General features: G+C 65.4%; 2 protein-coding genes across 2 annotated transcripts; one reads left to right on the plus strand and one right to left on the minus strand.

Moving 5' to 3' along the window:
- The first annotated feature begins 1,307 nt into the window (after positions 1-1,307).
- Positions 1,308-5,043, plus strand: POLR2J (RNA polymerase II subunit J). Its single transcript, XM_004761608.3, has 4 exons — positions 1,308-1,463; positions 2,597-2,686; positions 3,867-4,041; positions 4,573-5,043. The coding sequence occupies exons 1-4, from the start codon at positions 1,411-1,413 to the stop codon at positions 4,606-4,608; spliced, it is 354 nt and encodes a 117-aa protein (XP_004761665.1). The 5' UTR covers positions 1,308-1,410; the 3' UTR covers positions 4,609-5,043.
- On the minus strand, positions 4,996-11,457 carry LRWD1 (leucine rich repeats and WD repeat domain containing 1). Its single transcript, XM_013061004.2, has 15 exons — positions 11,262-11,457; positions 10,507-10,741; positions 10,288-10,404; positions 9,663-9,803; positions 9,133-9,237; positions 8,755-8,877; positions 8,560-8,674; positions 8,224-8,333; positions 7,849-8,056; positions 7,325-7,397; positions 7,101-7,241; positions 5,878-5,969; positions 5,553-5,708; positions 5,357-5,469; positions 4,996-5,272 (listed from the first exon to the last, which is right to left on the minus strand). Exons 1-15 carry the CDS (start codon positions 11,339-11,341, stop codon positions 5,132-5,134), a joined length of 1,950 nt encoding a protein of 649 aa, XP_012916458.1. The 5' UTR covers positions 11,342-11,457; the 3' UTR covers positions 4,996-5,131.
- Positions 11,458-11,505: the final 48 nt, after the last annotated feature.

The raw sequence follows: 11,505 nt of genomic DNA on the forward strand, positions 1-11,505 counted from the left end.
GGGCTGCTGAGTCTGCGCCGCCCCTCCCCCATCACCAACACCCTGTTCTCTGGCTCCTTCTTCAGAGCCTCACACAAGCCCTCCTTGGGTTTCCAGGACCTTGTGGTCAGGAAGTACAGACCCCAGGGTCTACTGCACCCTAGTACAGAACATGAAGGGGCAGAGAGGCGTGCCTTTATGGGGCTGCCGCCGGACCTGGGATGGGGATGCGCACACAGCCACCCTGGCGACACCTTCCACCCTCTCCTCCAGAAGGGTCCTGGCGTGGGGTGGCCACTGCAGCCTGAAGAGGGGTTACAGCAAGTGCCTGGCACTGTCCCTGCTGTCCGTGTACCCCCCGCTGCCCCCTTGGGTTCTACCAGGCAGAGAGTGAGGCCCCCTCCCCCCAGCCAGCCCAGTTAATAGCATCCTTGGCCCAGACTTGGTCAGGATGGCCCGGAGGGTGGAGATTCCAGCCCTAGGGCACCATGCCCTTCAGTGCCTTCTGTCCCTTCCCAGTTAAAGAGCCCCCCTCTCCCATCATTTGGCCTGGAGAGTCAAGGCTGGTGTGGGTCTCGGGGGAATGACACTTCCTTGGCCCAGGGACCAAGGCTTAAGTAGGGGATGGCTCTTCTCAGGAAGTGGTGTGGAAGCTTCTGGTTTCCTTCGCGAATCCTCAGCTGCTGTGGCTCCAGCAGCTAGTGGGAGACCCAGCCCCTTCAGAGAGCGCGGCGGGGCCCTGATGACAAACTAGTCTGCAGACTACCCGCCTTCCCAGCGGGCTCCTGCGCTTGGCCCTCCCAGCTCCTCTCTCCCCGCCAGGTGCACCTGCCTGGCCCTCACCCGCTGACTGCCGGACAAGCGGCTCATCAGGCCACATGCCCACTGGGCAAGCCGGCGACAACACGGCCGGGGAGGAAGGGGCCTCTGGTGGCAGGCAGCCTCGGCAGGGGGTTTATCCGCACCGGCCCGCACGGGGCCCGGACGCCCACGAGGCTTCCCCCGCCGGCCCCCCTGCGCTGCGGCTCCATTCTCCACTTGAGGGCCCCGCGCTGGGTGTTCCAAGGGCACATTTCCAAAGAAGGATCACGGGGAGCGGAGAGAGGCCGTCGCACCGCGCACAGAGCAGTCCCGGGCGCTGCCAGCGGCGCCCCAAGCACAGCTACGGGGCCGCGAACGCGTAGACGCAACCCGGGTTCACCCATGCGCAGACCCACCCGCCCCCCTCCGTCCCCGGGCTTTTCTCGCGCCTGCAGTACATCCCCCGAGCCGCTAGGGGGCAAGCAGCCGGACTTCACGGGTGGGGAGGGCGTTAGGGGCGTGCGGAGCCGCCACCCGGAAGCAGTCGCTAACCCGGAAGAGGTGGTGGTATAGGGCTTTGCTGGCGGTGGTGGCGGCTGTCTCGGCTTTGGAGGTTGGTGCGGCGCTAGGATGAACGCGCCTCCCGCCTTCGAGTCGTTCTTGCTCTTCGAGGGCGAGAAAAAGTAAGTGGAGCCGGCGAGGGGTGGGCCGGGGGTCGCGGGCGGAGCCTAGGGCTTCTCGGGCTCGCCCACAGCGGGGAGACGGAAGGAGCTTTTACTGTGTCTGCGGACTTGAGCCGGCGCTGCGGGCCGGTGGTCAGTGGCCCCGTGCAGCAGAGGAGGAACCCGAGGCGCGGAGAGGCTCGGGAACTGCCTGCGCCCACGGGAAGTGGCGCTGCGTATGGGAACCGGGGTGCCCGGCAGCCTCCTGGCCGCCGCCTTTGCAGCCAAGGGCTGGCTCTCCGGCTCACGGCCGATCCTCACTGGCCTGTGAGAAGCTTCCGGGGGCTCCTTGCCTGCAGCGAGCAAGGGAATGTGGTCCCCTGGCCTCTCCGCCTGGGCCCGGCTCCCTCACTTAACGTCTCCATGTCTTTGGGCAAGTGACTTAAGCTGCCCGAGGCCGGTTTTCCTTCTCTGGTAAACAGGCTTCCTGCTGTATTCAATCACGGGATTTCCTCCGAGGGGAGCTTAACGAGGTAATTTACTGAAAGTGCTTAGGCCAGGGCTCAGGACGAAGAAGACCCTCTGAAACACTGGCTTTTTCTTTTTTAAGATTTTATTTATTTGATAGACCACAGGCAGGCAGGGACGCAGGCAGAGAGGGAGAAGCAGGCTCCCCGCTGAGCAGAGAGCCCGATGCAGGGCTCGGTCCCAGGACCCTGAGATCATGACCCGAGTGGAAGGCAGAGGCTTAACCCACTGAGCCACCCAGACGCCCCAACACTGGCTTTTTCTTAACAGCCTGGTGTGCAGGGCTCTGTGGTCTATCTTTGTCGTCCTTGAGAACAGTGGTTGGCATCTGGGGCCATTTTGCTCCCCAGGGGACTTTTTCAACGTCTGCCAACAGTTCTGATAGTCACAAAGGGGTGCTGCTCGTGGGTACAGACCGGGGAACGCTGCTCATATCCTACGGTGTACAAGGCAGCCCCCTACAGAATAGAATTACCGACCCTAAAATGTCAGTGGTGCCAAGGAGCAGTCCAGAGCAGGTGAGGGTCTTGCAGAATCAGGGTGTAGCCCCTCTGCTGCTCTGAGTCCGAGAGGTCTTTATGGCTGAAGAGATGGTGTCCTCACCTGTTGCTTCGCCCTCTTCCCAGGATTACCATTAACAAGGACACCAAGGTACCCAATGCCTGTTTGTTCACCATCAACAAAGAAGACCACACGCTAGGAAACATCATTAAATCGTAAGTTCCACGTCAGCGGCTCTAGGAAAGCGTTTATTGGGGGTCTTTGAGGCAAAACACACATTCTGGAAGATTTCCCGCAGTCTCTGAGCTGCAGGAAGGTCTGGGGGCTTGCTCTGGCAGTTCCCACATTCCAGTTCATTCTCTCCGAGATGACGCTGACCTCGATCCGATCACACCGCCATGTGTCTGATTTACCGGGGCAAGCCACAGAGATGCGAGCCTGCTTGTGTTTCTGTGCTGAGGAGCAGGAGGGACAGTCCGGGCGTGCTGCCACCCACCCCTCCTCGGGACGATGATCTCTGGGACACCTGGCGCACACAGACATGTGCCAGAGATGGGCTGTTATTGGGAGGAGGGGAGAAGGTGGGAGAGGCTCTGCGGCTAGCGGGTGCCCCGGTGGACAGCGGATGTGGGTTGGTGGGTGCGTGTTTACACCAGTGTAGCCCTGACCAGCTAGGAGGTTGGTGATGTGGTCGCTGTTCTGGTCTAAGGTCTTGTCATTTCTGTGCTGAAGACACCATGGGTGAAGCCGGGTCTTTCCGCGGTGTACATGTGGGGTCGGCCGTCTTCTGTCTGGGTGACTCCCACTCTGAGCCACGCCAGTGGTGCCCCCTGACCCTTCTAGGGCCTTGCAGCTCCCCTGCTTTGGGAGCCGTGTCCCCACCTATGCAAGGGACCTCCCTCATGGTGCCTACTGCTGACCGAGCTGCTCTGGAGGACCCCATGGGCCCAGGGCATGGTATGCAGATGCAGGCTGCCAGCCTTGCAGATGGGGCCCCAGGGGTGTGGGCGGCAGCTGCCAGCCGGTGCTGCCCGGAGAGCTTCCGTTCACCACCTGCTCAGGGCCGAGCCTTCTCCGCCTGCTGCCCTTATTGCTGTCAGACGCTCGTCCTGGGCTTTGTCTGGCTACTAGACTCGGGCTGCCTGGGGTGGGGTCCTTGATCCTCATGGATGCTGTGCGCACGCGTGTGTGTGTGTTGCGTCCCCATGAGATCTTTTTTGAAATGTTTTACTTGGTAGATTTTTGGGGGGAAATCAAGAGCAGGGAACCCGCTGGGGTCAGCACCCCCAGCTGTACTGGCTTCCAGGCCTCAACCCAGTGGGAAGAGGCCTTGGTTAGAGCCTGGTCATCCCCACGGGTGCTCGGCTCAGCACCCCGTGTCACTCCCCCCGACAGACAGCTGCTCAAGGACCCGCAGGTGCTGTTCGCCGGCTACAAAGTCCCCCACCCCTTGGAGCACAAGATCATCATCCGGGTGCAGACCACCCCGGACTACAGCCCGCAAGAGGCCTTCACCAATGCCATCACGGACCTCATCAGCGAGCTCTCCCTGCTGGAGGAGCGCTTCCGGGTGAGCGGCCGGGCGTGCAGGGGAGCGGCGCTGGGTCTGCCCCGAGCTGCGCTGTCCTCGTGCCCCCAGCCCGGACAGCCCGTGGAGAGTGTCCTGAGCTCTAGGGGGCGTGGGGGGAGGCACTTCCGTAGGACGTGGACGAAGGGAGGGGTAGGGGACTAAGGCTGGGGGCCTGCTGGGTGCAGGCACGGGTGGGAACCGGAGTGCTTGCTCCAGGGGCTCCTGCGGCCCTTTGGGCCTGCTTCCCCGAGCCTTCTCTGGTAAGGCCTGGCCGTGTCCGGGGTGTTTGTGTAGGGGGCAGCTTGTCCCAGGGTGGTGCTCCACAGTTAAGGAGGCCGTGGGGGGTGGTCACACCTGTCCACGCAGAGGGCATCAGAGTCTGACCTGGGTGTAGAGGGACACCCCGGCTTGTCCATGTTCACTAGTGGCCCCTGCCCTTCAGGCATATGGGGTAGGGGGCGCGCAGGGCCACGGGGCTGCTTTCTCACCGTGGTCCTTTAAGCTAAGTGGACGCCGCCCCTGTCCCCTCAGGTGGCCATTAAAGACAAGCAAGAAGGCATCGAGTAGCGGCGGGAAGTGTTGCTGGGCCGGCTCCTACCCTGCGCTGGAACCTTTTTCAGCTCCCAGTAGAGGAGAGCAGCTTCCCCAAGGTTGGGGACATCCTGGTGAGCCCGTCCCCACTGGCATGTCCTACACACGGTTTGTTTTGCTTTCTTGATAAAGAGCAGCAGGAGGCCTGGCCGGGTGCTGCGGCGGCAGCAGGTGCATGGGGTGCGCGGAGGCCGTGGTCGGGCCCTGCACCCCGGATTCCTGGCTGAGGAGCTGGTGGGACTGAACTTCTAGACCAGCTCTCGGGAACCCAGGCCAGGCGTGGGGGCGGCAGCCAGGCAGCCTCTGCTCGCGGCTCGGCCTCCCACCGCGTCGGCGCGCCAGCCGGGGCCCCAAGCAGCCCTCCAGCCTTCTTACACAGCAGAGTTTAATAAAAATATTCCCCGATAAAAACAGTCTGGTCGTTTGCCCCGGAGCGGAATAAGTTAAGTCGGGTCCCTAGAACTCGTGCACCTCCCTAGAGGCCGGAGCCCCGCGCTGGCTACTGTCTCTTCCAGATGGCGACGATGTTGGAGTCCGTCAGAGCCGTGAGGTAGGTACAGGTGCGGTTGGCCGCCACCGTGTTCACCATGGTCTTGGTCACCATCTGGCCAAGGGCCCAGGGCTGGGGCCACTTAAGGATCTGGGAGGCAAAAGAGGGGGGCGGGGCTCCAGCTTCCTGCTCAGCAGCCCCCGCAGCGGGTGGGGGGTTGGGCAGGGCACCTACCTGCGTCGGGGCCTGCGGCGCGGCGGGCAGCGGCGCCTGCTGGCTCAGGAGGCGCCGGACGTCGTAGAGCCACACGTTGCCCTCCTCGTCCCCACACAGCACGATCCCCTCATCTGCCAGAGGCTCAGAGTGAGACGTGGGGCCGGGCGGGGCACAGCCAAAGGGGGGGAGGGGGCAGCGGGGTGCGGGGGCTCACCGGGGCAGGTGCTCAGCGAGAAGTAGGCCAGCTTGGTGGGGGACCACTGCAGCCGCGCCAGCACCACCACCGCCAGCGAGGACTGCTTGCCGCGGGCCCCCCACGTCTGGCTCCAGCTCCACAGGCAGATGGTGCCCAGGCCGTTCCCCTTGGAGGCTGGGGGAGGGAACAGAGCTGGCTGGGGGCCCCTCTCCAGACACTTCATGGTGCCCGGGGGGGCCCCCTCAGGAGCCCCCAGCCCCCGGAGAAGCCGCCGCCAGAGGCCTTCCAGGGCCTGTCTCGGCTCCCAGGAGGCCAGGCTGTCCCCCGCGCGGGGCCTACTCACCCACCACATCCTGGTTCACAAACGCCAGCCCGTCCACTCTCCGCCCCGCCGCCTCCGAGCCCTCGGAGAACACGAACTCCACCTCACACACCCTGCGGGACAGAAGGTGCTGCTGAGCCACCTGGAAGCCGCTCGGTCCCCCCTCGCCCATGTGCCTTCCGCTTCCGCCAGGAGACGCGTCCACGGAGCCAGCACGGCCGGGGTGCAGGCTGGCACGGGACAGGAAGGGTCTGGAAAGGCAGGGACTTAGGGCCGGGGAACAAGGGGCTGCTGCACGGTCTCCAGCGGAGGTGCACGCAGGGTCACACGGTGCTTGCAGCCACGTGTCAACACAAGGAGAAGCAGACACCTCTGCGGCGTGACCGCCACCGGGTCATGCTCAGACTGCCTGAGCCGCTGAGCAGGGGAAGCCCTGGGGCTTCACTCCCAGCTGTGGCAGGGCCCACACAGGCACTTGGCTGGACAAAGGCCACCGCTGGGCCTGACGCTTTTGTTACCTGCCCCCACGTCACAGCTGCCTCACTGCTGTCACCCGGCCCCTGAAGGTCTTCCCAGACTGTCCACAGCACTGGGGACAAGATTCAGTCTTGCCCCAGCAGATGGAGCCCGTGTCCCCAGGCCCGAGCCGCCCCCTCATCTTGTGGCGCGTCCTCCCACTTCCAGGCTGGGCCCGACCTCCCTGGCGGGACCGCCCCTGTGCCAGCACCTTCCCTCCCGCAGGCCCCCCGCTGGGATCCAGGCTCGGGCCCACCCGCCCCGTCCCCTCTCCTCGTCCCCTCCCTCTCCTCCCTTCACACCCGACACCACGCTTTGGGGGCAGTAACGGGCCACCTTCTGTAAGGCCGTGGGCCGCACGAGGGCACGGGGCCAGCCTAAGCACGGGCCCAAGCCTTCCGGGCGGTACAGAGGAGCCTTCCCCGGGCCTCATCCCTGTCCGGACCCTCCCCGACCGCCCCTCCAAGGTGAAGTGAACACGGCTCCGAGAGCTGCCCCGGCCCGGTCCCAGAGCCAAGCAGCAGTGAGGATCAGGGCACCGACCTTTCCTTGAGAGACTAGGGGAGGTGGGGACAGGCCAGCCCCATGAAGAGGCCCCTGAAAGCAGCCGCCCCTGGCGGCTCGGGATGAGGCGGGGCTTGAGTCCCACCCCCGGGGCGGATGTGCTGGGGGTCAGGCATCTGGACAGCTCGGAGGCTGGCATTCAAGGCCTCCCCGGCTAGCCTCACCTCCTCTTCTGGGGCCGGTCCAGCCGCACGTCCCAGCAGCAGCAGCCGCCCTCGCAGCCGGCCAGCAGGTAGGCATCTGGGCAGGAGGCCACGGGGCAGAGGCGCAGAGGGATGGACGTAGCATCCAGGGTGAGCAGCTGGCTGCCGGCGGGGAGGAGGTGGTGAGGCCTCGGACCCGGGGGTCTGGCCGCCCTGGCCGCCCCCTGCCCAGCCCCCAGCCTCACCTGGCCTGGAATTCGTAGTCGTGGTTGGGCACCCCAAGGTCCCAGAGGATGATGCGCTTGTCATAGGAGGCCGCTGAGTGGTGGAGAGGAGAGGAGACTCTGAGGAGACCCGTTCGCTCCAGCAGGCTCCGTCCCAGGATGAGACCGTGGTCGCAAGGCCACCCGCCCCCGCCGAGGTGTGCAGGGCCACAGCTGGGAGGCGGAAGACTTGAGGGCCACCAGTCTCTACCTCTCTGCTACCACGGCCCGCGCCAGGCCCACACATCCCTTCTTGGGCTTGGCACACTTAGCACCCAGGTCACAGGGTGGCCCAGCCACCCGGCTTCCAGGCCACAGAGCGGGTCAAGGGGAGAAGGCAGGAGCTAAAGCCCGGTCAGTCGTCCACCGAGCCACACTGCGTCTGGCCTGGCCAGAGCTGACCCCAGTGGCCGTGGTGACGCTCACCAGCCACGCACACTCCCTCCCGTCCCGGACTGCAGGACAGGGTGCTGGGGCCCCCTCAGGGACGTGGGAGAGGGTCTTACTGAAGAGGTGGGTCTCGTGGGTGGGGCTGAAGCAGAGGGTAGCGATGGCCTTCTTGTGGGCCCGGATGACCCCGCAGCAGAAGCCAGCCCGCACGTGCAGCAGCCGGACCAGGCCCCGCAGGCCCGCGGCCGCCAGCACGCTCCAGCGCTTCTTGTGGCCGGCCTGCGTCACCACGGTCAGGGCCGTCCAGGCCACCGAGAAGAACTCCTGGGTGGGGATGGGGAGCCGGGGGGGAGGGGAGAGTGGGGTCGCTAAGGGGCAGAGCTGCGCCTGCCAGCGAGCTCCGGCCGGTGGAAGCGAGAACCAGCAGGACCAAGTCATCTGCCGCCCCCTCCCTGCCCCCTCGCCCCACGGGAGCAGCCCCGGGCCCTCACCTCGCCAGGGGCCTTGTACTTGTGCAGCACGATGCCCGTCTGGCAGTCTATCACACACACGGCCTCCCCGCCGCACGTGGCCACCGTCTGGGAGGTGGCCCCCGCGTGCCCTGTTTTGAGGGGTCAGCCTCAGTAAACACATCGTCTGCGACGTCCGCCCCTGCAGCCTGTCCTTCCTGGCCCTGACGGTGCTCCAGGGGCGGTCTCTCTCCCAGGACCCCCATCCACCGAGGCGGCCCCCTCCAGATAGCGTCCCTGGGCCCCCCGTCTAGACAGCCGGTCCTGCCGGTTCCCTGGGGTGCTCGCCCTGGCCCTGCCTGCCCGCCGTGGCTGTACCCTCCTCCCAGGCCGGCTCAAAGGCGCAGGCCCAGAGCTGGGTCTCCAGGTCCCGAGGGCTGTTGTTCTTGCTGTGACACTGCAGGAAGTGCAGGGGCTCCAGGTCCAGCGCAGGCTGTGGGGGCAGAGGGGGCGTCACAGCTGCCCCAGCCTGTGCTCCCTGCCGGCTGCTCCCTGCCCCCCCGGCTGGCTTACCCGGCTGTCATCAGAGCCCGGGGCGCTGCCCTCCACGCAGACCGAAGAGGAGGTACACACCCGCTTGTTGGGAGACGGGCTGAGTGAGACGTCGTCCGGCCGTTTCACGGCCACCGGCCTGGCCTGTGGAGGGGGTCGGGGCTGGGCTGAGGGCCTGGGGGCCACGGGCCCATCTGCCTGGCGCTTCCTTCCTCGGCATCACAGGCTGGCCTGCACCCTCTCACGGGGGCGGAAAGCAAGGGCTGGCCCAGAGTTAGTGTGAACGAGCTCAGGCATCAGGGGCCGTCTCCTGGGCTTCTTTCCAGGACCCTCCGCCCCATCCCCTTTCCCTACAGTCTCCCTAGGCAGTCCTTGGGAGTTGCAAAGTACCACACTTACCCTGGGTTCCTGGGCAGCTGGGGCTTTCGGAGGCCTCTCCGGGATGTCTGCCTCACGCACCTGGGCCCCACCAGAGGCCACCAGCTCCTCAGAGATCATCCGCACCTACGTGGGGTGGGGACATTGGGGAACTAGATACAGTCCTAGGGGACCCAGGCCCCTCTCCCAAATGCTGCGGCAGAGGGAACTTCTGCTTCCCGAGGTGGGAAAAGGCATTTCTTTTTTTTTTTTTTTTGACAGACAGAGATCACAAGCAGGCAGAGAGAGAGGGAAGCAGGCTCCCCGCTGAGCAGAGAGCCCGATGTGGGGCTCGATCCCAGGACCCTGGGATCGTGACCTGAGCCAAAGGCAGAGGCTTTAACCCGCTGAGCCACCCAGGCGCCCGGGAAAGGGCCTTTCCAACCAATAAGTCTCCCTTCCCTGACCCACCCCACTCTCTACCACCCCTTACGGCCAGAAGCCTCCAGGGCAGCTGGAGCCAATCGAGGAGCTGGGGAAACAGATTCTGAGCACAGCAGGAGCGCTCATACCCGCCACTGGGTGAACTCGCTGAGGGACTCAGGCCCATAACGGATGTCCCTGACAGCAGACTTCACAAAGTCAGCCTGGGCCTTCTCTGCCTCCTCGCCTGGGCTCAGTGCAGCCTTGAACTTCTCCCAGTGAGCTGTGACCTGGAACAAGAGGGACCAGACTCAACCCCAGTCCACCCCAGACCTCCTGGACCCTCCGTGGCGCCCCTGCCTCCCATCTCACGGGCACAGGTATCTCCGCTTCAACGCCTCCTGGAAGTCTCCCTGAACTACAGCCTTAGCGGCAGTGTGCACAAACCTACACAGAATGCGCGTGCACAGACACACGCGTAGCAGCCCCAAGGAGGAGAAGGAGAAGGAGGAGGAGGCGGCGGCAGCAGCTCGGTACAGTTTCTGATCCCTGGCTGGGCCCTGCCTGCACACCCGGAGAGCAGGACCTTCCTTGAAAGAGGCCAAACACCACAGCCAGGCTCAAAGCAACATGGTCAGGCGAAGGGCAGATGCCACTCAGTGTCAGGGCAGAGAGCCCCCGGAACGCCCCCTCAGGGTCCTCCAAATGTCCATTCTGTCGCTCGCTCCTCAAGGCCCCCCGGCCTGCTCCAGAGACGTGGGTCCGCCCCCTTACCCGGCTGGTCAGCTCCCGGTTTAGGTTCTCCACCTGAGAGGAGGTGGACGAAGCATCCTTGCCATTGACCTTACGGAGCTTGGGCAGGAGAAAGGAGACTTTCAGGTTGTCACTGACCTGGGGGATGAGGGAGAGCGGCTCAGCGTCCCCCCAAGCTGTGGCTCAGCCCTGCTGGAGTGCGGGCCCTGGCTCTGGGGCAGGTGGGGGGCCCCCACTTACAGTCAGGAAGGGGTTGCCCTCCAGGCTGAGCTCCTCGAGCTCTGGGAACTGGCACAAGGCAGTGACGTCCCCCAGCTGGTTGTTGGCGCAGCGGAGGACGCGCAGGTGCGACAGGCCCAGGTTGGCGGGCAGCGTCTCCAGCTGGTTGTTGGAGAGGTCCAGCTCTTGGAGCTGCGTCAGGCGGCTCAGGAGCTTGGGGTCCAAGTGCTCCGAGAGCAGCTTCAGCCCCGACAAGCTGGGTGGGGGCAGACACGGAGGGCTCAGGGGGCTGGGCAGGCCTCACACCCGGGGCAGTCCTGGGCGCCTGGGAAGGCTTGTACGGCAGAGGTCCTCTGGCGCGCACAGCCGCGCCTTGTTAAAATGCAGTAACCACTTCACAAGGGTCTACAGCTGCCCCCCGCCCAACGCTTTCCCCGATCCTCTAAGGGGGCTCCTCCGTGCTGCCCAGGGCCTCAAGAACTAGCTCAACCGGCTGCTCTACACCCTTGCCGCAGGGCTGTCTCCCCCACAGCCGGGAGCCCTTCCAGGGAGAGGCCACTCGGGGCCCAGCCCGCCCGTCTCTTCACGGGAGCCCAGCGTTCGGCCCGAGTGTCGGAGCCTCCGCCTAACCGACAGGGCGATAACGGGGCCGGGCAAGGAGTGGGCAAGGGCCCCAGCCCTACTTCCCGACCGGCCGGCGACCCAGGCCCGGGTGGCGGGCGGGTTGTGTGGCCGCGACCCCGCGGACCCCCGTGGTCCCCCGTCCCGCCTCTTACTCCAGGCTCCGTATCTTCCCCAGTCGGTCGCTCTTGGGACGCCCTCGCTGCATGAGCAGCCGCGCCGACAGAGGGCCCATGGCGACGAGGCACGGCCCGCGCTGGCCGGTTAGCGGTACCGGCGTCCGGCCGAGTCCGTGCCTCCTGGAGACAGACGCTAACGTCCGCCCCCGGCGGAACTCTGGAGGCGGTGCCGCGCGACGACCGGAAGGAAGCGGTCCCGCGGACCTCCTGTCCCCCGGGC

The sequence above is a fragment of the Mustela putorius genome, unplaced genomic scaffold, assembly GCF_011764305.1.
Source record: "Mustela putorius furo isolate JIRA1106 unplaced genomic scaffold, ASM1176430v1.1 tig00000139_pilon_pilon_pilon, whole genome shotgun sequence".
Classification (NCBI taxonomy): domain Eukaryota; kingdom Metazoa; phylum Chordata; class Mammalia; order Carnivora; family Mustelidae; genus Mustela; species Mustela putorius.

Excerpts from the sequence above, each read along its gene's own strand:
- POLR2J (XM_004761608.3), top strand. The coding sequence starts at position 1,411 with ATGAACGCGCCTCCCGCCTTCGAGTCGTTCTTGCTCTTCGAGGGCGAG. Across the intron at positions 2,687-3,866 it reads CTAGGAAACATCATTAAATC|ACAGCTGCTCAAGGACCCGC; the intron begins GTAAGTTCCACG and ends TCCCCCCGACAG. Across the intron at positions 4,042-4,572 it reads TGCTGGAGGAGCGCTTCCGG|GTGGCCATTAAAGACAAGCA; the intron begins GTGAGCGGCCGG and ends CTGTCCCCTCAG.
- LRWD1 (XM_013061004.2), bottom strand. The coding sequence starts at position 11,341 with ATGGGCCCTCTGTCGGCGCGGCTGCTCATGCAGCGAGGGCGTCCCAAG. Across the intron at positions 9,804-10,287 it reads ACCGGGAGCTGACCAGCCGG|GTCACAGCTCACTGGGAGAA; the intron begins GTAAGGGGGCGG and ends CTCTTGTTCCAG. Across the intron at positions 5,970-7,100 it reads GACCGGCCCCAGAAGAGGAG|GGTGTGTGAGGTGGAGTTCG; the intron begins GTGAGGCTAGCC and ends TCTGTCCCGCAG.